This window comes from Papio anubis, chromosome 1 (genome assembly GCF_008728515.1).
Source record: "Papio anubis isolate 15944 chromosome 1, Panubis1.0, whole genome shotgun sequence".
NCBI classification, from domain to species: Eukaryota; Metazoa; Chordata; class Mammalia; order Primates; family Cercopithecidae; genus Papio; species Papio anubis.
Window position 1 is genome coordinate 125,594,978 of NC_044976.1, and position 23,537 is coordinate 125,618,514.

Genomic DNA, 23,537 nt, shown 5'->3' on the forward strand with positions numbered 1-23,537 from the left:
GAGTAGCCCCTCCCCTCACCCTTAGAGCTACACTTGCTCCCTAACCCAAACAACTGGGAGGTGGGTGGGGTGCTAAACCCAGAAGAGCTCAAGCACTTGTCTTCCAGAGGCTTTGGTGCCAAATCCTCCTGGCTCCAGGCCTGGACCAGGAATATGCTCAGAAAGGAAACTCAGTTTCTCACAGCTGAGACACAGGGGGATGGGCGGGGAAACACAGGCCTCCCTTGGCTCAGCAGCTTATACCAGGGTCAGTTCAGGGGCCAAATCTGCTATTCCCACTCCCAGGCACCCTGGGGAGTATACATATCCTCAACCCCTAAGCACCCTACCCAGCAGTGACAGTGGCTCATTCCAGCCTTTTCACACAGCAACAGCAAGGAGTCCTTGTCTGGGATTTTAGTCATTTTATTAATCCAACAGTACAAAAGACCCCCCACCACCACCGCATTCTGCCATCACTTTCTTCCAAAAAGTAGTGGAGTGAGAGGGCGAGAGGGAGCAGATCCAGCAAAGACACTCCCCCAGGAGCCATTTTACAAAATGCGGAGCGGGGGAAGACAACACAAAAATAGCAACAGATAAATGGGGCAAACAGAACCACAAACACAAGAGGTGAGCAGTGGGGTGGCGGGCGGGGGGGGAGGGGGTTGCCATCTACACCATTTTAGTGTGGGGGGACACTGGGAACGATGCCCAGAGGCTGCTCTCTCCTCCCGGCCTCGAAGGTTGTCAGCTCCACCAGAGCAAGGTCTTCTCTCCTCATGCCAGGAACTGAGAGATGTGGGGGTAGGGGACCACTAGGTCTTTGCCACTATACCTCGAGCCGGGGAACCCCTGACTTCTCTGAGGAGGGCCTGCTTTCCCCACGCCACGGAGGAATGTGTGCATGAACCAAAAAGGAGAACGAGCAGCGCTAAGGTCCTCATCAGGCCCCAGGCCCGTCTCTGGCAGGCAGTGCTTAAAAAATAAAAAAGGACAAATAAAATCCAGTGCAGGCCTTTGGCTGAGAGGAATGAGAATTGCTAATCACCAGGCCCAAGATATGAAAGAATAGCAGAGAAGCAACAAACTCCAGGCTCTTCTGCCTTTGAGTACCATGGCAATGAGGATCCCGCCACATCCCCTACCCACAGGCTGTGACAGGACCTCACCTGGATCCTTTTATCAGGGAAGAAATGAGGTATAAGGGCTCTGCGCCTTTTCAAGCTTTCCTTCAATCAAGCCAGGAAGGCAGGGGAATAAGGGCACCGAAAGTTGAAGAACACACGGAGTATAATGTGCAACAGATGGGCTGGGGGAGGAGGGTACCACCAAAATCCAGACTTTCAGGACAGCCCAAACTTCAAATATTCTGGTCTGTCAGATAACATATCCCAATTTTTGGCAAAAATATGGTCATTAGGAGAAAAGCATAAGAGAGGCTGAGAAAGGACCAGTGACTTTGGTATGAGGAAGGTATGTCCTGACAGCATCTCTCACCTACTGTCTTGAAGCCCCAATCACCAAGAAACTGCCATAACCAGGAACTCTCCTGCTTCTTCAGGCTATTTGGTTCTCTGAGAGGGGAGGGGTTGGGTAAGCCTTGGAGGAAGCAAAGGAGTGGGTAGAAAAAGGGGAAAACCCCCATTTATTCCCTAAAGCTGTCTCCCAGAGCCCATAAAAGGGCTATTGCAGGGATGGCAAGACCCCAATTCCTCTGGCCAGAAACCTTTAACACTTGACTCCAAAAACTAAGGCTGGAGCTGTGGGGCTCGGTAGGGGTGTTAGGCACAGGTGTTAGGGGCATCCATCATCAGCAGAGGGAACACCCCTGCCCTCCGGATCTTCCTCCAGCCCCTCTTCTCTTGCAGCCACACTCCTGGGCCTCCAGAAATAGCCACAAAATGGCTCTGCTCAGCAGGGCTTTGGTTTCCTGGATCTCTGTAGATCTCAACATGTAAGTTTCCCAAAAAAAGTGAGCAATCCAGGCTCTTCTGCCTGCCCACCTCAATTCCTTTTCTGCTCCCAGGAGCAACTGTTTCTGCCCCATGGGGATGGAAAACCAGTGGAAACAAGGACCAAGAGCCAGACATCAAAAAAATCACCCTGGAAGAGCAGGGAGAGACATGTGCACTTCCCTGGGCCACTTCGCCAGCATCACCCATCGTTAGCAGCCACCAGCTGCCCCATGCCCTCGCGGATGTAGACAGACTGGATCTCCTTGGTCTTGAGGCAGAGATCGCAGGCCCAGACGGCAGAAGCTTCAGTGGTCAGTAGCCCATAGGCGCTCTCAGTCATGCCTGTGCACTCACGGTGGAACCACTTCTGGCAGGAAGCCTCACACAGAATGGCATCCTGGTCATCATTCACCTCACTCCGACAGGCACCACATGGGTACACCAAGCCTGGGGGAGGCTGGGGCCCAGAGCCCCCACCTGCCTTGCCAGGGGGTGCCAAGCTGTTGGCATCTGGAGTGCCCCCACCCCGCCCACTACTGTTTGGGGGGAAACTGGGCTGGTTCCCATTAACAGCAGCAGCTGGGGAGCCTGAGTGGGGTTCCTGGGGAAAAGCAGTAGGAGCAGGTGGATTCAAGGGCTTCCCCCCATCCTCACCACCAGGGCCAGGAAAGCCAGGGTCCGGACCAGGAAAGGGACTTGTGTTAGGTGGCAGGCTGGGAAGCCCCTGACCAGGTCTCTGGAGAGAAGGGCCAAAAGGAGCCCCTGGCTGAGCAAATCGTTGGGACAGAGAAGGTGGGCCCAACTCTGCTCTGGGAGGCTGTCCCATGGTGGGTGAGATCATGGGACCAAATCCCCCAACTGGGCCCGGCATCATCTGCCCGCTGGGAGGACTAAAGTTTTGACCTAGAGGCTGGTTGAAGGGTTGGCTGGGAAAATTCATGTTGCCTGGGGGTGGGTAGCCAGGGCCCTGGGGGGGCATGTTGAAAGCAGGGCCCATAGGATTGGGAGGGAAGGGGGGTGGCTGTCGACGAAGTGGCTGGGGGCCCCCTCCAACTCCAGTGCCATAGCCTGGGGGTACCTGGCCCGCCATGCCCCCCTGCACGCGGAAGCCTCCAAAGGGCACAGGACTGCCAAGGAATGGAGGGGCTGCACCCCCCACCTTGGGGGCTCCGAAGTCATCTTCAAAAGGGTTGGATGCAACCAGGTGATCCACCATGGGAGTCGGGGGTGGTGCAAACTCCGTCAGATGTGAGTATGCAGGGCCCTAGTGAGAAAACAGTTGAGGGAAAGAGGGTCATGGAGGGAAACACAGAACTAAACCAAGAGAGCACTACCAACACAATACACATTTTGGAGGCTGATACTGGGCAGCTCAGGCCTAAAATCAATATGGACCACAGGCCAGGCACAGTGGCTGATGCCTGTAATCCCAGCACTTTGGGAGGTCGAGGCGGGCAGATCACAAGGTCAGGAGATTGAGACCATCCTAGCTAACATGGTGAAACCCCGTCCCTACCAAAAATACAAAAAAATTAGCCAGGTGTGTTGGTGGGCGCCTGTAGTACCAGCTACTCGGGAGGCTGAGGCAGGAGAATGGTGTGAACCTGGGAGGCAGAGCTTGCAGTGAGCCGAGATCGCACCACTGCACTCCAGCCTGGGCGACAGAGCAAGACTCCGTCTCAAAAAAAATAAAAAAATAAATATATGGACCACAGGCCGGGCACAGTGGCTCACACCTGTAATGCTAACACTTTGGGAAGCCGAGGCAGGAGGATCCCTTGAGCCCAGGAGTTTGAGCCCAGCCTAGGCAACACAGCAAGACTCTGTTACTACAAAAAAAAAAAAAAAAAGAGAAAGAGGGTGGAGAGTGGAACCAGCATAGTGCAGTAACTGTGTTTTAAAAACGGGCAGAACTAGAATGGAATCCCAGCTCTGACCGTGAAAAACAACCTCAAGACTGGAGCACGTATTTAACATTTTTAACCCCCAGATTTCTCGTCGTAAAATAGGGATAATGCCTATCTCCCCCAAACTGTTAAAGCATGTTAGCACAATCCCTGGCACTAAAAAAAGGCTCAGTAAGTGGAAGGTGTTACGTTATCATCATGAGGAAACCAGGACAGGAAACATGGAGGAGACTGGAACCCTGCGTGGTAAGAACTTTGGTCGAATCATCTCTTAGGAGAGAATACTTCCCCCTAAATTTGTTAGAAGGTTCAGGGAAAGAACAAGAAACAAAGCAAGAAAGCCAGTTTTCTCTCTCCTCCCTGCAGCTGATGCAAGATACAAACAGATACTGGAATGGCAGAGTAGACAGTGTGCCGCCAAGGGGCTGCCGGGAACCACCCCCACCACCAACAACCATTCACCTGAGTATTTGACTTCCTTCGCTTCTTTTCTGGGCTCTTCATTTGCAGACCTGGAAGAGCGGCAAAAGGAAGACGCAGACAAGTTTCCCTGAGGTTTCCCCAACCTCTTTTCTCTCAGCCATGCTCTGAGGAACTCCTTTAACGTCAATACATACTTGCTTATTTATTCAACAAATGCTAACAAGGGGTGCAATATGAAAAATAGATCGTGAAGATGATCATACTCTCAGCTATGTCTTCCTTTAAATGAGAGATATCCCATCTTTCGATATCCTCAAGCTCCAAGTGACTACTGAATTCCATGTGGCTCCAAACTCTAGCGTCCTCAATGTGTGACACCTGCCCCCAACTCCTGGAGGATTACACCCACCCATCCTTTTCACCTGAGCCTCCCTTCAAGCCCTTCAGCCTGTGAAACGCCCCCCTCCCACCATCCCTCCACTCTGAGGTTCCCAAGTCCTAGGCTTCTTCAGCCCCCGCTCCTCGCAGCGCTCTCACCGGCCTTGCCCTGCTTCCTCCCGGTGCTGGGCGGCGCAGGGGGCGGTGCGGGGCCGCCACCTCCCTCCAGCTTGTCCGGTGGGGGCGGCGCCGAGGCGGCCATGGAGTGGGGGACCAGGGTTAGCGGCGGTGGCGGGGGATGGAGGCGCCCTCGGGCTGCACCATCGCCCAGAAGGGGAGTCAGGGGCAGTACAGGCCCCCAAGCTGCAGCAACCACAAAGTGGGACGACAGGGAAGCGCCCAGCCGCAGCGCGAACTGCGCGCTCTCTCCAGACTCGCCGCCAGCCAGCGGCTGCAGCAACCGGAACCGGAACTCGGCGCGGCCACCACCACTAAGCGCGGCGGGGAGGGGGAGCAAGGACCGGACGAGACTCCACGCCAGAAAACAGGCGGCAGGCGAGGGGCGAGGCTTACCACTGCACCACGCGAGTGGAGAGGGTCGTTTCCGCTAGCGGCGGCCCACACCAGCTCACCGAGGGGCGGCGGCGCGCGGCCCTGCTGCCGGACCGTACCATCCCGGGCGGTGGAGCCACCGCGGAGGGGCGCGCGCGAGCCGAGGGCGCGCCCGGGAGGTCCAGGTAGTCCCGGGGGCCGGCGTTGCGGCGCCGGGCAGTCCCGGCTCTTGCCTGGACGCACCCGGAGCCAGCCCCCGCCCCCGGGACACAACATCTTCATGGGGACGGTGGCGCGACACGCCCCACTGTGCAGCGCCCAAACTCCGCAGACCCCCAGCTTCCCTCGGCGGCCGCGACCTCCCGCCTCCCCGCTGTGCAGCTAAGGGCCCGCGGCGTACACAATAGGCTTCCCAGGATTAAGAGGCAGAGGTAGAAGAAATACGGACTTTAATGAAGTTTTCCCTTTGGTATAAGTGAGACCCGTGGAAACATCCAAACAACAGCAAAAGGAGTCCAGGATGAAAACGGTCAACTGTCCCTTATCCACAAGGCCAAAAGGGGGGCCTAGGCTGGGCCGGGCCTGTAGAAGGTACTCAGGAACTGCAGGTTTTGCGTTTCCCCTCCATGAAACTGACAGGCATTCGAGCTGACTTCTGCCTCTCAGTCTCGCGGTAAGAGACCCAAGTTTTTCTAGTCCTAGATGGAAATAAATTTCATCTGCCTCAGGTCTGGTATAAAAGGTGCGATCCCAGTTACCTCACAGGCCTGGGCGAGGAAAATGCCAACAGCTGTAAAAGGGCTTGGAAAAGTCAAAAAGGTGATGTATAAATGTAATAATTGATTACCATTTTGTCCTCGAGAATAAGCCTTGGAAAACAAAATAGGAAAGTAAGTCTACAGCCCTAAAATATATGCATATAAAACTTTAAAAGAATGCAGTTCCAACTCTACAGATGGTATTTGGGGATTGTCTACTGCTTTAGAGTCTCAATGCCCTTTTTCCCACCTCCACAAAATCCACCTGGGAGAGTGAACTGTACAAGAGGCCCAAATTCAGTCACCCCTACCCCACCCTGCCAGAAAGGGAGGCAGGGCAGAGGCTCCAGGAAGGGCTACACTTTGGCTGTAGAGTACAATAGGCATGCAACATGGGAGGGCAGGCCTTATGAAATGTATATACAGACCCCTTGGGGTGAGGGGCCCCGGCCAGGAGGCACTGAGCAAGGGAGGGATCCATCTCCCCCCTGGCCGGGAGGGGGGCTCTGGGGCAATCTCTAAGGGTTGCATATCCCCAGGGAGAGGGGACAGCTGCCACTCCTGCCTCTGTTATCCCAACCCAAACCGGAAAGAGTGCTGAGCAAGAAGACAGGTCCCAGAGGCCAAGAAGGTGTTGGCATCCCTGTCATTGAACTCAGGGGCCCAAGAACTCTGCATAAAATATCATCAGACCTAAGAGATGGTCAAAGGCACAAAGTTTAAACATGGTGGGGTGGGGGTGTTGAGAAGGGTCTGGGATACCCTGAAGCCCAGAAGTGTGATTTGTTCCCCCTTGCCCAAAAGGGTGACTGTTCCACTGGGCCTGTCACCACAGGACATTTTCCATGACAAGCACTCACTTTCTTGGGGAAGGGGCATCAGGTTGGCACAGGAAAGGCCCAGGTGAAGGGCCACTCTGTACATTAATACTTTGGTGATCAATGTTTGGGGAGAGGCAGGATTCTCCCCCAGGCTTCTGACTCAAACCCTCAAACCCTCACTCAGCTGGATATGAAACCCAGAGTCCACACTACTCCCAGCTCTGACACAAGGCCAAGCCCACAGAACACTCCCAAATGAGGTCCCAAGAGTTAGGGAATAGGGTGGAAGGGATTGGAGGGCATCTTCTGGAAGAGAGCTCTGGGGCAGATCACAGTTTCCGCTCCACAGGTTGCTGTAGACACAGTTCGCTGCCCGCAGAGATGATGGGCAAGTGATTGTCCATATGGTAGCTGATGAGGTGACTGACACTCTCAAAGCGGTGATCCTTAGTCCGAACCTGGGAGGGTGGGAAGGAAGAAGGTCAATTCAGGTGAAGAGTCAAATAAGACCTCAGCCTCCAAGGTGGAAGAGGGTAAAACAGACAAGAGGCTTGAAGGAGGAGAAAAAAATGGTAGGGGAGAGTGTGGCCTATCAGTCCTGATCATTGAGGTTTCTCTAGAAACAGACAGTTGCAGGAATAGACAGGTCAGTGAAGTGGGAAAAGGCAAAGGTGACATCAGCCCTGAAAGAGTGAAGCTGAGAGCTATATACCCTTTTCTTGACGTGGAGAAAGTTGGCATGTCTCAGAAGAGTATACACAGTGCAAAAAAAGATGTGGAGGCTGGGCATGGTGGCTCATGCCTGCAATCCCAGCACTCTGGGAGGCTAAGGGAGGCGGATCACTTGAGCCCAGGAGTTCAAGAACAGCTTGGGCAACATGGCGAAACCCCATCTCAACAACAACAACAACAAAAATACAAAAATTAGCCGAGTGTGCCACCACACCCCAGCCTGGGTGACGAAGCAAAACCCTATCTCAAAAAAAAAAGAAAAAGAGGAAAGGAGGCTGAGATTGCTGTAGAAAACAGACAAAAGTTTGTTTGTTTCTAGACAGGGTCTCTGTCACCCAGGCTAGAGTGCAATGGCACAGTCATGGCTCACTGTAACCTCAAACTCCTAGGCTCAAGCAATCATCAGGCCTCAGCCTCCTGGGTAGGTAGGACTACAGGCATGTGTCACCATTCCTGACTAATTTTTTGTTTTTTTATTTTTCTAGAGACAAGGTCTTGCTATGTTGCCTAGGCTGGTCTAGAACTCCTGGCCTCAAGCAATCCTCCCACCTCAGCTTCCCAAAATCTTGGGATTACAGGCATGAGCCACCACACCTGGCTAAACAAGGAAAGTTTTGAAGAATAGTGAGGCAGTGCAGATAAGAGAAAGCACAGTGGTCTGACTCCTGAGTCTGAGGAGCTGGAGAAGCCCTTGGATCTTCTTACGAAAGGAAACTTGCAGTGTCTAGCCTTTAACCATGTGACATTGGGCATCACAACCTCTTCGGGGTGGTTTCCTTATTTGTAAAAATGGGCACAGATGAGATGACTGCCTTCTAGCTCTGATAAGGCTTGGGGATTTGAGGACGGGGCAGGACTGTATTTGTTTTGTTTTGTTTTTTTAGACAATCTCACTCTGTCACCCAGGCTGGAGTGCAGTGGTGCAATCTCAGCTCATTGCAACCTCTGCCTCCTGGGTTCAAGCAATTCTCCTGCCTCAACCTCCTGAGTAGTTGGGACTACAGGTGCCCACCACCACACCCAGCTTATTTTTGTATTTTTAGTAGAGATGGGGTTTCACCATATTGGTCAGGCTGGTCTCAAACTCCTGACCTCAGGTGATTCACCTGCCTCAGCTTCCCAAAGTGCTGGGATTACAGGTGTGGGCCACCACGCCCAGCCCTATAGTGCCAGGACTATAAAGAACACAGTTCAGGCTAAGGGATGAGCCCCTGGAGGAAGATGCCAGACACCCTAAAGAGCAAGAGAGGCCCACAGAGAGCTGCCCAGCGGGAATGTCTAGAAAGCAATGAGGGAAGGAACAGGGATACACTGTAGGGTACTGTACCTTCCTTTCTGCCACCCCTCACCCACACCTCTGCCACACTCACCACACCCTCAGGGTCCACCAGTAGCAGATGCTTGGGCTGCCCACTCTGCAAGCCAGTGAGCACATACTGGCCAGGTGTGGTCGTGCTCTCCCGCACCAGGAAGTCCCCGTTGAGCTGCAGCAGTGCTTCAGCCTCCCGCCGACTCAGCTTCCCATGGAACCAGGGCTCCCCTCGGAGCTGCTCAGCCATGGACACTGACTGGGGAGGTGGAGGCACCCGAAGAGCATCTTCAAAGGGCTCTGGAAGTGTAGACGGAGGGTGAGGGAAAGTAGCAGGCACAACACACACCCAAGACCCAGACTTCAGGGAAGTGAAGTCAGGAAGGAAAGAGCAGATAGGCAGGAGAAGGGCCAGAACCAAGTAGAAAGGTGGAGATGCAGAGAGGAAAGACAAGCACTCACTCATATCAAACAGGTCACGGGGTGCACTGCCATTGACAGCAGGATTGGGGAGCCCAGCACCACCCACTGCTTGCCGGACCTTGTCTAGGTTCTGGACGTTGACATAGGAGGGATCGTCAAAGAGCTCTCTGCCTGCTGAGGAAAGAGAGGTTCTACAGTGATCCCCAGCCCTGCCTCCAACACTCCCTGGCTCTGTCCATCTCAGCTCCCTTCATACCTGGACAGGGTGGTGGAGGTGGCATCTGTTTTCGGACTTCTGGATCTCCCCCAACAGGCTGTCCTACAGGCTGCAGGGATAAAAATAAGGTGAGACCAGAAGCCCTAAACAACCACTCCCACCCTAGGCCCAGCCCACCTCCATCCAAGCAACTTACCAGTGTAGCTCCCAAGTGGCTAGGGGTCTGGGCACTGGGTGCAGTGGATCGCGCAGCCCCTGGAGCAGCTCCTTCCCGAAGCCTCATGTCTACCACCCCCCCCAGGGGGGGTTCCTTCCCCGGGAAGTCATTATAGTACTGATGGTCAGGTGGCTCTTCCTCCTCCTCATCCCATGCTGAGCCATCAAAGCCAGCCATCCTGAGGGACAGGACAGTGAAGGTGTAGCTGTAAATGTGTGGTGGGCAGGAGGAGGGGAGGAGGGAATAGAACAGCAGCCATCTATTGGGTATTTACTGTAGATTAGGCCTGAGGCTGAGTGTTTTATATACATAATCATTTCATTCTCCTGGCAACCCCATAAGGTAGGTATTGTTTCCTTCCCCAATTTTACATATGAGGAAAATGAGGGTCAGAGGTGAAAAGATTTGCCCAAGGTCTCACAACTAAAAGGCGGCTAAGCTCAGATTTAAATTCAGGTTTGACTTTAAAGCTCATCCCCCTTGGCCAGGTGCAATGGCTCACGCCTATAATCCCAACACTTTCAGAGGCCAAGGAGGGAGGGCTGTTTGAGCCTAGGAGTTCAAGACCAGCCAGGGCAACATAGCAAGACCTTATCTCTACCAAAATAAAAATACTACTACTCAGCCACGTGTGGTGGCATGCACCTGTGGTCCCATCTACTCAGGAGGCTAAGGTGGGAGGATCACTCAAGCCCAGGGTATGAAGGCTACATTGAGCTGTGATTGCACCACTGAACTCCAGCCTGGGCTACAGAGCAAGGCTCTGTCTCAAAATAACTAAGTAATGCTTTTGCTCTTGATCTCTGTGCTGTCTCCCAACAAGGAAGGGAAGCACCATGTAGTGTGTCCGTGTGTGTGTGTGTGTGTGTGTGTGGCAGCAGGGAGGTGCTCCAGCTCCAGAATATTTTTACCTCTCCTAAATATTCAATCCCTACTGGCTCCACTGCTTATCCCTCAAGGCCTGAGGTGGGAAAGACTGTAATCTCAGGGAAAAGAGATATCCTCCCAAACCCAAAGTCTTGATGGCTTCTAGAGGCAGGAAAACACAGAATGCCAAGCAGAGAAATGAGCAAGAAAGAGGAATGGGAATAGAAAATCCCACCTAGCCAGAGAGAGATGTAACTTGGAGGCCCCGGACTACAGCTCCACCATGAGCAAACAAGAAAAGCTGGCCCTGCGGCAAGCAGGGCCTCAAAAGCCTTTCCTCCTGGGCCACAGGAAACAGAAGAATAGCAGGAAGTGGGAAGCAGAGGCACACAGGTTATTCCCTCCCTGAACCTCTCAGCTCAAGTGTGGGAAGAACAGCCCTCCTTTCCCAATCTTGGTCTCAAAAGCTGCTCCACACTCTCCCCACTTGCTCACCTGTCATGAGGGGTGACCAGTTTGGGTGGGTTCCTGAGGTATTGTTTGAAGCGCAACTCAAAGGCCTGGCCAATGGTGCTGATGACATCCTGGGCAAGCCCTTCGGGACACTCCAGAATGTGGCAGGCTGAGGGCACAGCAGAGGCTGTCAGTGAGTTGAGCCCACTGGGAGGAGGCACAGACAGGGGCCCTCATCTTCCTCGGCAGGAACCCCCACTTAGATCTACTTAGAGTGGGTACAGATGACCCCAGGTCCTACTCACCTCCTCAAACAGCCAGACCCACCCAGTGCTCCCCACCATGCCTCACCTCTCTGATTCACAGGGTCTTTGGCAACGTAGGCGACATACTCGGCTGTGTCCTGGGGAGGAAGGTCAGAAAATTTTACAGTTCCACTTTACTCCTGACCCCTAAAACCCAGTCCTTTTCAGATATCCCCACAGTCCTAGCACCCCCACTTCTCTAATCAATGTCTTCCCAATCACTAGCCCCTTGCTCTTCTCCCACCACCTTTGCTCTGTTCCCCAACTCACCGGATCCCCGCCGGATGCAAATGAGATAGATTGCATGTGGTGGTTGGCGATGATCTGAGAATTAGGGGAGGGGATGGAGAAGGAAGGGAATGCCATGTGTCAGGCAGCCTCAGGGCCCAGAACCCTGGTGCCCCAGTCTCATTCTCTGGGTTCCTTATCCCATATCCTCATTTCCTCCTTCCCTACTGGTCTTCTGCTCTCAAGCCCTCTTCCTAGTTTTTGGCCTCCTAACTAGATCTCCCCTTAGCACCCCCATCGGTGTTTCTGGTCCACCTGCCCACCTCCACCAACCTGTTTGCAGTCTGCGGCCATGAGGTTGAGGCTGCTGGTGGAGACGGTGAGAGTGATTGGCATTCCAGCAAATTTCAGGTTACTCCTCCCCAGGATAGAGCTGAGCGGGCGGCTACAGGGCTAAGGTAGGGCCCAGGGTCTTAGAAGGTGAGGGTTCCCAGCACAGACAAACCATACTCTTGTCTCCTGGCCCTCTCCCCACATGCCCCACACTTGCCTCCTCACTGTCCCTCCACATTTCCCAGCAGCATCCCTATCCCCAAGGACCCCAGGTACCTTTCTCCTCCTTGTCGCCCCCTTAGCACCCGGCACAGCCTCACACACCAGACTGATGGCCTCCCTGGGGAAAGAGGGGTACTCAGACCCAGCGCCTGCCTGCCTGCCTCCCACTCAACTGGGGCTGCCACAGAGCTGGGGGAGGGGAAAGCCAGGCCAGACTCCCAGGGCACTCCAGGCTCTTTGTCGTGGTGGATTGAATTAAGGGCCTTTAATATTTGATGACACTGAGAGGCCGCTTCCTGGCTGATTGGGTTAGGGCCTCAATGGGTATAGCCCCACCCCCTTCCAGCTACCAAATGTCCCATTCCCTTCCCAAAGGCAGCAGCAACCTTCCATCTACCCCCATTTGCTACTCCAGCTCCACCTGCCAGCTGCTTCTGCTACCTTCCCCACAACTCCCAAGGCTGGACAGGTAAGGAGGATCCGGGCCAGAGGGGCCTCCTTTCAGTAAGAGGCAGAATCACTATCCCAGCTTTCTCTCAATCCCCTTTACTACCCAAAGATCAGCCCCAACCAGCAGCACCCAAGTGACCCACTCCCCTCCGCCCTTTCCCATGGCCTCACTAATCCCAGGACTCCCACAGTCCACTCCCTCCCCACTAACCTGGTAACCTGAGTCCGGGTGTTGAAGTCCAGGGCACGCATTGACTGAAGGACCTCCACACAGCCCATGTACTAAGGGGAGGGAGGAGAGGACAGCAGGTCAGCCGCTCCCTGACCCCAGTCCCTTCACAAAGGGCCCTAGGACTTTGCCCATATGGTCCCTAAGAGAAGTAAAGAGGAAGAAGTTCTGCCCTCTTCCCGTGTCTACATCCCACAACCAAGGTGAAAGACAACAGGGAACGAGCAGAGAAAGAAAAGGCAGGCTAGAAGGACCTCACGCACTGGGGAGAGAGTTTGGAGGGGACTGACAGGCACTGACTGGGATGGAGCAACAACTCCAGAAAGCGGGAGGAGAATGGAGGAAAGGATCAAGAAGTCACTCCTTCCAGCACTTATTAAGAGCTTCTGCCATGCTGGGCATTGTGCTAAGCATGGCAGGGTGGGGGTAGGGGAGTCAAAAGAAGGAAGGGGGCCCAGGCAGAGCTGGAAGGGAAAGGGCTACAGAATTGGGGAAGGGATGGGAAAGGTTTAGGAAATAGAACACTGAAACAGGGTTGTTGGGGAACAGCAGGAAAAAAGAATTCCAGCCAAGCTGGAGTGAGCAGAAGAACTGGAGGGGTCTGGGAGGCAATGGAAAGGAGGATGTTCACTCACCCGAACCAAGTAGGAAACCCCGGGTCCCATGACTTTGTCGTTGGGATGCAGCCAGCCCCGCGTGGGCTTATTGACAAAGCTCCCGTGGCGGGTCCACTCCTCGCCCCCCAGCTGGCCCCCTTCCACCCGAGTCCTGCGCCCGCCGCCTCCACTCAGCTTGTTCATGTCCTGGAGGAGGGGTAGGGGGCCTGAGTCTGGCATGGCTGCCCCTACGATCCCCTCCCCATCATCGGCTGCCCTTCCTGGCTCCCCCTTAGACCCTGGGCGCCCCCCAGCCGGGTTGGCCAGCCTCAGGTTGCTCATCCGGGGGAAGAAGGAGCACAGAGTAGTGGGACTATCGTCCCCAGGCAGAGGAGGCAGGATGGGCCCCAGGGATGAAGCTGATGGGGAAGGCAGCTCCTCCGGGGGGGTGGACCCTGAAGCCCCCTCCTCCAGCGATGACAGAGACTCATTCCGGAGTGGATTGTACTTGGGCTTGGGGGGCAGGAGATCCATAGCTGAGGTGAGAGAGGGGCTGCTGCCCGGCCTGGCCCCCCTGCCAGTTTGGGCAAGGGGGCCAGGCAGGGGGTATCCCCAGGCCCTTAGCCTGGTCGGACCTCTGTGGCCCAGGAGTCACAGAAGTCCTGGGGAGGGAGAGGGACAAGTGGCTTCCGCTCCCCAGCTCAGACCCAGACAGTTTCGGGCCCCATCCCCGCCCAACGTGGAGCCTCTTCTCTGGCTGAGAAGAGAACAGGCTGGACCCAGAGCTGCCTGGCTCCTCCCCAGGGGCGGAGAGCTAAAGGGAGAGACCAATCACGAGGACAGTGCTGACTCACAGGCTCAGAGGGGCTGAGCCCCCACCCCGCCCCAACCTCGGACTGGAGCAGGGGGTAGGGCTATCCAAGCTCCTCTCCCCTGCCCTACACAAACAACTAGTAATCTGGGGAGAAGGAAAGTGGGGGTGGGAGGGAAGCATGGAGGAGTTGGACGGAAAGAAAGGAGATAGGAGGTCTGGGTCACTCAAAACCGGACACAGGCAGGCCAAAGGGGGCAGGAAGCCAGGCTAGAGTAGAGGGGAATGAGGGAGGAAACAGGCAGCTGCGGGTGGAAAAGGGAGGAGATCTCAGAGCTCAGCATTTCCCTTCCTGTTCTGGTTGGACACTCGAATTCCCCACCCTCTGGCCCAGGCCACCCCCAACCACTACCCCATACAGTAAGCCTGGGCCATTAGCACCCTCTGCTACGACAGCTGTGGACTGGAGCTAGCGAAGTGGGGATGGGAAGGAAGTGGTCCCAATGGATGCAGAGCAGGGTCAAGAGGAGAAGCAAAGTTGGTGAAAAAAGGGGAATAAAGTCCAACCTGGATGGTACATCAGGAAGCTACCAGGCAAGAGGGGAACAAGAGGACATGCTGGTCACGGCTTGTTCTCTATGTATGCCATCTACCACACCAAGACCCATGGCTCATAGCCAAGCACTGTCCTCTCCCCTTTCCACAGGCCTTGTTAACACAGCACACTGTCAAGGGTGAGAATGAGGCAATCAGGTCCCCACTCCCACTCCAAACCACCCCAATTCATATCCCTCCTCTTACAGGGCCCTAAGCCCCACCAAACAGCACAGTGTCCCTCACACCAGGGGAGGAGCCTGGCTGGCGGAGGTGGAAGAAACAGTTCTCCAAGAGAAGCAGAAACGACAGGCCAGGAAGGGACAGAGAGATCAGAAGACACATCTGTGTCAATAAGAACAGGAGAAAAAACAAGTAAGCACAGGAGAAAGGGGTGTCAGGAGAAGATGGGTTGAAGCTGGACACAGGGAACAGTCCCAAACTCATTCCTGCCACCCACGGCTTCCTGCCACTGCTCTTCTGGAGAATGCCATAGGCAAAGCTGGAAAGCGACCAAAAAACAAAAAACAAGTTAAAGATACATATTCCCGCTGGGTACGGTGGCTCACACCTGTAATCCCAGCACTTTGGGAGGCCGAGGCGGGTGGATCACCTGAAGTCAGAAGATTGAGACCAGCCTGGTCAACATGGTGAAACCCCGTCTCTATTAAAACTACAAAAATTAGCTGGGCGTGGTGGTGAGCACCTGTAATCCCAGCTCGGGAGGCTGAGGCAGGAGAATCACTTGAACCCAGGAGGTGGAGGTTGCAGTGAGCTGAGATCGTGCCATTGCACTCCAGCCTGGGTGACAAGAGCAAAACTCTGCCTCAAAAAAAAAAAAAAAAAAAGTATCCACCCAAGCTCACCTTGGAATTACCCTTAGATTTACTTCAGAGGATTAAAATATAGATAGATAATTATCCTGATTAACAACATTAACACTTAAAGTGTGTTAGATACTGTGCTTAACTCTTAAATCTCCCCTTAGTGCTCATTCCAGAAGAGCCTTGTCACTCTGTCAGCCAATCCTGAGAAGGAATTTTATCACTTCTTTTCCAGCCAGCTCTCGGGCATAGAGAGAATGAGGAAAGGATTCCACTATAGCCTCACACCCCCAAAACACACAAACACACACTAGGATGTCCTCATCTGTTGAGATGATGTTCTGTGGGAGCCTGCAGTATCCAGGGCCAGGGAAAGACCAACGGGTGTGGGCGTTTGGAAGAAAAGAAAGAAGTATGACTGTTGAAATGTGCATGGGGAGAAAAGAGATTGCCTACTGGAAGTCAAGGTGATTGGGTGTAGGGAAAAAGCTGTATGTGGCTTCTCAGCCCAACTGGGAGGAGGGGAGAGGGGTGGGAAGTGGCAGGAAATGGCGAAAGCCTCAGGAATGTTTCCAGCAGGGAAGGCTGGGCAAACGGGGCCAGGAGGAATGCCCAGACAAGAACTATGGTTAGGGGGAGGGGAAGAGACAGAGAAGCAGCAACTGAACTGTCCCTTAAAAAAAAAGAAAAAAAATCAAACAACAAAAAGGGCACTATTATCTACCCCCACTCCAAACCACCGTTTTTCTGGTAGAAAACTTGCTCCTGTCACACCCACATGCCACACACCAACAAATCCATGGTCCTATCCACTTATGGATAGGCAGGCCTAGAGCTACTTCTGGGATGGAGTTGGTCCTGGGAAGGGAAGGCCAGGAGATGAGGCTGGGAGTCTGACAGCAAGTCTCTCTCCCTCTGGTGCCAAACCCTAAGTTCAGCCCCTTCAAATAGTTCTACCCTTGGAGGAGGTTAAGAAAGAGGAAAATGGGGCCGGGCGCGGTGGCTCACGCCTGTAATCCCAGCACTTAAGGAGGCTGAGACGGGTGGATCATCTGAGGTCAGGAGTTCGAGGCTAGCCTAGTCAACATGGTGAAACCCCCTCTCTACTAAAAATACAAAAATTAGCCGGGCGTGGTGGCGGGCGCCTATAATCCCAGCTACTCGGGAGGCTGAGGCAGGAGAATCACTTGAACCCAGGAGGCGGAGGTTGCGGTGAGTCGAGATCGCACCATTGCACTCTAGCCTGGGCAACAAGAGCGAAACTCTGTCTCAAAAAAAACAAAAAGAAAGAAAAGAAAGAAAGGAAAACGGCTGCCTTTAATCTCACTCTTCACAGTCAGAGATAGGAACTTTGACTTCCCACCTGGGGGAGCACGAGAGTGCTCGGAAAACTGATCCCAAAGCCCAAAAAAAGACAAAGGACAGGAAAATATAAGCAGGTGGAGTTTCAGGGATTGACGACAAGGCTTTACAGCTGATGACCCAGGTCCCACAAAGCTCGTAAGGGGGCGTGGTCCGCCAGGACGCGAACTTCAGACTTCTATGCGGGGAGGCTTTCTGGACAGTCAGACACGGATTACGAACAGGGCGTGGCTTCGGAGGGGCGGAGCCCCGAAGAGGCGTGGCTCCAACAAATTCGAATCGTTCTTTGAGGAGCAGGGTTTTGCCCTTTTGGGAGATAGGCTTTTTGACAGGAGTTAGCAGAGGATCGTTGCTAGGAGGCGGAGTTTCGGAGAATGGAAGGAGTAACCAAGAGTTTCACGTAGTAGGGCTTGGAACGTGTCTGGGGGTGGGACTTCCAGGAAAACTGGGCGACAGGGTGGGGTCGGAGACAAAAAATAAAAATCAAGTCGGGGTTCGGGGGAGCCCCCAGAGGTTGGGAGGTGGGACTTCCGGGGAGAGGGGTCTCAGGGGCGGGACTTATAACTGAAGACCGGAAGTGGGGTCCCGGGAGAGGGGTTCCGGAGTGGAAGAGTGAGTCACCTAAGGAGAAAAAAGTCAAGACTCACCAGGGCCTCATGGAGTCTCCGCACCGCACCGCGGGCCGATTTGGTTCCGGATCACGCCACTGCCAGCTTAGGTTACCGCTCCAACTTTCTCCCCGGGCCCTGCCTCCCTGGAGAAACTTTATTACACTCACTTCCGGCCTCACTAACCCCTGACCCTCTACCTCAGGGCCCCTCCTTCACGCTTCCCACTTTCCCGAGTTAGCCAATGGCAGCGCGAAATCGCGCACAGAGGCAGTGGTGGCCAATAAGACGCCTACTTTTGACCCACGCTCGTTATTGAGAAACGTAAGAACTGCCCTCCAATAAGGACCCAAGAGAAGTAAATCTAAGCCAATCGGAGGCTTGAAAGTACAGCTGTCCCGCCTTGAGCCAAACGGACCAATAGGAAGTGCGGGCGGCGTGTTTGAAAGCGAGGCCAAAGTGGGTGGGAGCGCGTGCTGCTGGGAGTTGCTTGGAGGTTGGCGGCGCGGGGCTGAAGGCTAGCAAACCGAGCGATCATGTCGCACAAACAGATTTACTATTCGGACAAATACGACGACGAGGAGTTTGAGTATCGGTTAGTGCTGGCGCGGGGGCAACAGCGAGGTCGTGAGCTTTGACCGCTGAGGAAACAAGCAATTAGTAACAGGAACTGAGGCGATAGAATTGGCGCATGCGTACGAGATGTGAACGGGCAAGGGTGTGATATTGGTGGAAGGCGTAAGGCGCATGCGCGGAGGTGGGAGACTCTCATAAAACAAAGTGGTTGCGAATTTGGAGTCTGCCCTCAGTTGAGAGGAGGGAGTGGTGGGCGTGGTTAGAGTACTGACCACCCACACCCATGAGGGTTTCTGGATCATTCTCTGAACTTTATTGGGCAAACTTAACTTGCCTTGTAGAAACTGTTAGTTTTACAGTAATCCTGTGGAATCCAGTGGGAGAACGTAGCAAAAGCGGAGCTTGGAGTTTCCTCGTGTCCCTAATGCGAGAGTAGCGCTGAGAGAGTTGAATATTGCTTATTAACTCGTGAAAAAGACAAGGGGCATGGTTGTCTGGCTTGTGTTAGGAAAGGGACCGCTTGGGACTGAAATGGAATAAAACTGGCTAGGAGCATTGAGAAAATACTTAATATGGGTCTAATAGATGCCCTTTATCAAAGGAAACGGTTACGGAATACTTAACAGGTTTCAGGTGTTCTGCTAAAGTGCAAGGATAACACATGGTCTCTGCTGTTCACAAACTTAAAACTGTGAGTCGTACCGACGGACACCAGAAAGGTGATAACACCCTTTGCTAGGAGCCATTACAGGGTGTGATGGGAGCACACGAGACTTGATAAGGAGAGGGAACTGGCGACCCGAAGGCTGCGGCTTCCTAGCTGTGCGCGGGTGTTGGGGTGGGGCTAGAAAGTCAGTCCCCTACTTTTGCTAACTCCAGGACCCCACCCCCACCCCACCCTTCGAGAACCCCCGCCGCCACCGCCTTAGAGGCTGACTTCTTACTTTCGGTCGGTCTTCTTCCCTGGGCTTGGTGTGGGGGCGGGGGAGTGTCCTAAAGGCCAATTCAGTGTGATGACTCTTTCACCACCATTGAAAACGAAACCAGTAGTAAACTAAATACGCGTGTTTTCATTTATATGTCGGAGATGAGAACACTGGGACAGGAAGAGGGGAACAATAGACGTTGGGGCCTACTTGAGGGAGAAGGGTGGGAGGAGGGAGAGGTTCAGGAAAAAAAAACTGTCGAGTACTATGCTTAGTACCTGGGTCATAAAAGAATCTGTATACCAAACCCCCGAGTCAGGAGTTTACCTATATAACAAACCTGCACATGTACCCTTGAATATGAAACTTAAAATACTGAGAGGAAAAAAAAAGGAAGAGGGAAAGTTGGGGAAAGCTTCCTAGAGGATAGAGCCTGAGATGAGACTCTAAGAAAAAGGTATGTGGGAGAAAGCACCTCTTGACTGAAATTGTTTAGAAGACACTGGATAGCCATCTGCCAAGGGTGGGGATGATGGAATCCTGGCACTGGATACAGCATTCGGGTTTGATAAATTTCAAGTGCATAATCTAGATTGGGAATAAGGGAAGACACAGGACTCCAAAATGTTGGCATTATGCTAATCTACATTGTGATAATTAAGACCACTTCCTGGTTTGTTATCTTGTCTCCTCAGATGGAGAACATAAAATGAAAACTTGCTTTTCTTGTCTCTTCACCCAGCCTAGTTCAGGGCTTTAGGTCTTCAGAGAACTCAATGTGCATTGACACATATATAATCATCTTTATACCAAGACGACTCCAGATCCTCTTTGATATAATTAACTGTCTTTTCCTCAGCTGTTTTCCTCTACATCTGAACTAAACTAACTTAAAACTGTATGTGCTTATAAGAGATTTGCAGAGCTGGGAAGGAATCACCATTTCATCCCCTAGAAGATGAAACTTTTAACTTGGCAATGGCATTTTGGTTTAAGAGGGGTTTTTTGGTCTATGTATTGAAGCCAAATTTTGTGCCAGGGTGGTGTTAGGATGTGAGCTGTTTTCATATATTTGGACTAGAGTTTTTTCTTTTAGGAGAATGGGGGGGAAACCACTGTTACTAGCACAGAGAGAGAACTTAGTACATTTTCACTGAGCATGATGAAGACTATCTGGATTAGTTTGAGTCACATCAGGGTAATAATTGCTTTGCCATGAAGGGAGACTTATCCTTGGTTAGAAAAGCACGGAATTTCCCAAAAAAAGTCTCAAGGTACATCCCTCCAGAGTTAGGAAGATAAGATTCAGGATAGATTTTTTTTTTTTTTTTTTTTTGAAGAGACAAGGTCTTGCTTTATTGCCCAGACTGGAGTACAGTGGCTATTCACAGGCACAACCATTGTGCACTGCAGCCCTTTTGTCTTTTTTTTTTTTCCTCTTTTTTTTGAGACGGAATCATTGCCCAGATCTCAGCTCACTACAACCTCCACCTCCTGGACTCAAGGGATTCTCTCCTGCCTCAGCCTCCCAAATAGCTGGGATTACAGGTGCATGCCACCACACCCGGCTCTTTTTTTGTATTTTTAGTAGAGATGGGGTTTCACGTTGTTGGTCAGGCTGGTCTCAAACTCCTGACCTCAAGTGATCCACCCACCTCAGCCTCCCAAAATGCTGGGATTACAGGCATGAGCCACTGCCCCTGGCCTATTCTGTATTTTAATCAAAGATTTCAAACTTCATACTGTATCTTTGTCAAACTCCTGGGTTCAAATTACTCTCCTGCCTCAGCCTCCCGAGTAGCTGGGACTATAGGTATGTGCCACCATGCCTGGCTTAGATTTTAAAGGATAAGATATTTCATTTCATCCTTTGTGATGACTTGTCCACACAGTACTCCATAAAAGGCGTTTCCTCTCCACAGAATAACTTCTCTTCCTTCCTTCTAATTATTAACACTGTGTGCTCCGTGGGGCTCCCATTATATTGTAGGCAATCAACTAGAAGACTATAAGGTCCATGAAGGCAGAGAAAATGTGCCTGGAACTTAAGTGCTTATTCACTGGAATTATTCACTAATTTGTATTTTTCATATACTCTCGGAATTTATATAACATAGCCTGTATTTCTAGCTGCTGCTACCCCACAATAAAATTATATAAACTCTGACATCAGAAACTAGTTTTTCTTTCCTTTCTTGGCCTTGTAAACAGGCAGTTGTCTGAGACTATATCTGGTACTAACATAAATTCCTCACTTCTCCGTTTCTGTTACAGACATGTCATGCTGCCCAAGGACATAGCCAAGCTGGTCCCTAAAACTCATTTGATGTCTGAATCTGAATGGAGGAATCTTGGCGTTCAGCAGAGTCAGGGATGGGTCCATTATATGATCCATGAACCAGGTCAGTGCACTGGCTAAAAACAACCATATAGAACTGCTACACTGAGAGAATGAAGGAATAAGATTGTATAACCCAAATAGGGAGATAGGAAATAGTTTACTGGTTTCTTCCCCCTCTAGTCATGGGGGATTAAAAAAAAAAAAACAAACTAGTGACCAAAAATAAGATTAAAATATCTGGGAAGTTCAGAGACAACCTGTCACTAAAAAACCTCCTGTAATCTTCCATTCAATCAGAGGGTATTCTTTTTAAGGCCACATATAGCCTGGTCATAGTCCCTGCCTCATTCTCCATCAGAAAACATTCTTGGATGTATTCCAAATAAGCAAAGGAAAGTATATTTATTGATAAGACACCAGACACCCAGCTGCCAGGCAAAACTTAATAAAGGACACCCTGGGGCTGTATAAACATAGCAAAAGAACTGATATTAACAATTCTGTACTTGGCAGACAGTCCAGACTTCTGGGTCTGCTTCTCAAGGCCATATGCTTAAGTCTTTATTTAGTTATAAAGATCTGAGTGGGTGATAGCTGGGGAGATGGTAGTGGAATACACTATAGGTTGTACATAGAATGGTGTGCGCTTGTCTCTTAGATTTCCCTCACTCTTTCAGAACCTCACATCTTGCTGTTCCGGCGCCCACTACCCAAGAAGCCAAAGAAATGAAGCTGGCAAGCTACTTTTCAGCCTCAAGCTTTACACAGCTGTCCTTACTTCCTAACATCTTTCTGATAATATTATTATGTTGCCTTCTTGTTTCTCACTTTGATATTTAAAAGATGTTCAATACACTGTTTGAATGTGCTGGTAACTGCTTTGCTTCTTGAGTAGAGCCACCACCACCATAGCCTAGCCAGATGAGTGCTCTGTGGACCCACAGCCTCAGCTGAGTGTGACCCCAGAAGCCATGATGTGCTCTGTATCCAGAACACACTTGGCAGATGGAGGAAGCATCTGAGTTTGAGACCATGGCTGTTAACAGAGATCATGTAAACTTGCTGTTTTTGTTTTTTTCCTGCCGGGTGTTGTATGTATGGTGACTTGTGGATTTATGTTTCAGTGTACTGGAAACTTTCCATTTTATTCAAGAAATCTGTTCATGTTAAAAGCCTTGATTAAAGAGGAAGTTTTTATAATCTAATGCTGTAATTGTAAGGGTTTTTTCCCCTCAGGGTGAGCATCATCAATATCATGGTTCTAATTACATGCCCTTCAGTTTGATAATGAAGCTCAGCTCTTTGCTGATAATGAGGTTTATTTTAACATTCAGATAACTCGTTTTTAATCTACTTTAAGCAGACTTGCTGTCAAACATCTACTGAAACATATTTCACTCTAACTACTGGCCCGAGGTAGAGGTTATATAGGGACAACTTCATCTCATCCAAACAAATGAACTGCTTCCTACAGTCGGGGTGCTGCCTTTAACATAGTCCCAATATTTGAATGGCACACACGGGTAAAAGGATGCTTGTGTGTCCCAATTCCTAATAGGAATAATAGGCACACCTATGACCTATTCACTGTGCCCCTCGGTTGGGGGAGGTTTTCAGCTGTTCTTAACTTTGGTTAGGCATTGGAATCACCTGGGGAGCTTTACAAGTACTGATGCCTGCTTGAGTCATTCTTAAGGATTCTTCATTGGTCTGGAGTGTGGACTGGGGGCAAAGATTTCAGGCATCTTATGCAGGTAGGTAAAGAAGGAAGCTTTGAGAAAACAGGTGCAAAATGTAGCTGTTTAAGAAAACATTCCAGGCCGGGCGTGGTGGCTCATGCCTGTAATCTCAACACTTTGGGAAGCTAAGGAGGGCAGATCACTTGAGGTCAGGAGTTTGAAACCAGCCTGGCCAACATGGTGAAACCCCATCTCTACTAAAACTACAAAATTAGCCGGGCGTGGTGGCACATGCCTGTAATCCCAGCTACTCGGGAGGCTGAGGTAGGAGAATCACTTGAACCTGGGAGGCAGAGGTTGTAGTAAGCCAAGATCACGCCATTGCGCTTCAGCCTGGGCAACAAGAGTGAAACTCTGTCTTCAAAAAAAATAAAAATAAATTAGCCGGGCGTGGTGTGT

General features: G+C 51.7%; 4 protein-coding genes across 9 annotated transcripts; 2 read left to right on the plus strand and 2 right to left on the minus strand.

Annotated features, from left to right (window-relative positions):
• Nucleotides 1-389: 389 nt before the first annotated feature.
• On the minus strand, nucleotides 390-5,324 carry PYGO2 (pygopus family PHD finger 2). 2 transcript variants are annotated; one of them, XM_021924433.2, is made up of 3 exons: nucleotides 5,219-5,324; nucleotides 4,307-4,356; nucleotides 390-3,201 (listed from the first exon to the last, which is right to left on the minus strand). In XM_021924433.2, exons 2-3 carry the CDS (start codon nucleotides 4,346-4,348, stop codon nucleotides 2,137-2,139), a joined length of 1,107 nt encoding a protein of 368 aa, XP_021780125.1. In that variant the 5' UTR covers nucleotides 4,349-4,356; nucleotides 5,219-5,324; the 3' UTR covers nucleotides 390-2,136. The 2 variants fall into 2 exon arrangements, with proteins under 2 accessions (XP_021780125.1, XP_003892792.1); XM_003892743.4 differs by lacking the exon at nucleotides 5,219-5,324 and adding an exon at nucleotides 4,805-5,110.
• On the plus strand, nucleotides 4,901-6,156 carry LOC103876311 (translation initiation factor IF-2). The gene is given in 4 exon segments (XM_009182432.4): nucleotides 4,901-5,387; nucleotides 5,389-5,457; nucleotides 5,460-5,570; nucleotides 5,572-6,156. Coding segments are annotated over 4 exon segments (657 nt in total). The 5' UTR covers nucleotides 4,901-4,943; the 3' UTR covers nucleotides 5,605-6,156.
• On the minus strand, nucleotides 5,630-17,826 carry SHC1 (SHC adaptor protein 1). Of its 5 annotated transcripts, XM_003892738.2 has the most exons (13): nucleotides 17,596-17,826; nucleotides 13,397-13,564; nucleotides 12,744-12,814; nucleotides 12,137-12,200; nucleotides 11,861-11,980; nucleotides 11,570-11,623; nucleotides 11,346-11,397; nucleotides 11,037-11,163; nucleotides 9,654-9,852; nucleotides 9,497-9,566; nucleotides 9,280-9,414; nucleotides 8,879-9,117; nucleotides 5,630-7,234 (listed from the first exon to the last, which is right to left on the minus strand). In XM_003892738.2, exons 2-13 carry the CDS (start codon nucleotides 13,559-13,561, stop codon nucleotides 7,106-7,108), a joined length of 1,425 nt encoding a protein of 474 aa, XP_003892787.1. In that variant the 5' UTR covers nucleotides 13,562-13,564; nucleotides 17,596-17,826; the 3' UTR covers nucleotides 5,630-7,105. The 5 variants fall into 5 exon arrangements, with proteins under 5 accessions (XP_003892787.1, XP_031509230.1, XP_003892786.1 ...); XM_031653370.1 differs by lacking the exon at nucleotides 11,570-11,623; XM_003892737.5 differs by lacking the exon at nucleotides 17,596-17,826 and having other exon boundaries at nucleotides 9,280-9,411; nucleotides 13,397-15,347.
• Nucleotides 17,827-17,993: 167 nt separating this feature from the next.
• On the plus strand, nucleotides 17,994-22,604 carry CKS1B (CDC28 protein kinase regulatory subunit 1B). Its single transcript, XM_003892744.2, has 3 exons — nucleotides 17,994-18,151; nucleotides 21,333-21,460; nucleotides 22,077-22,604. The coding sequence occupies exons 1-3, from the start codon at nucleotides 18,093-18,095 to the stop codon at nucleotides 22,127-22,129; spliced, it is 240 nt and encodes a 79-aa protein (XP_003892793.1). The 5' UTR covers nucleotides 17,994-18,092; the 3' UTR covers nucleotides 22,130-22,604.
• The last annotated feature ends 933 nt before the right edge of the window (nucleotides 22,605-23,537 follow it).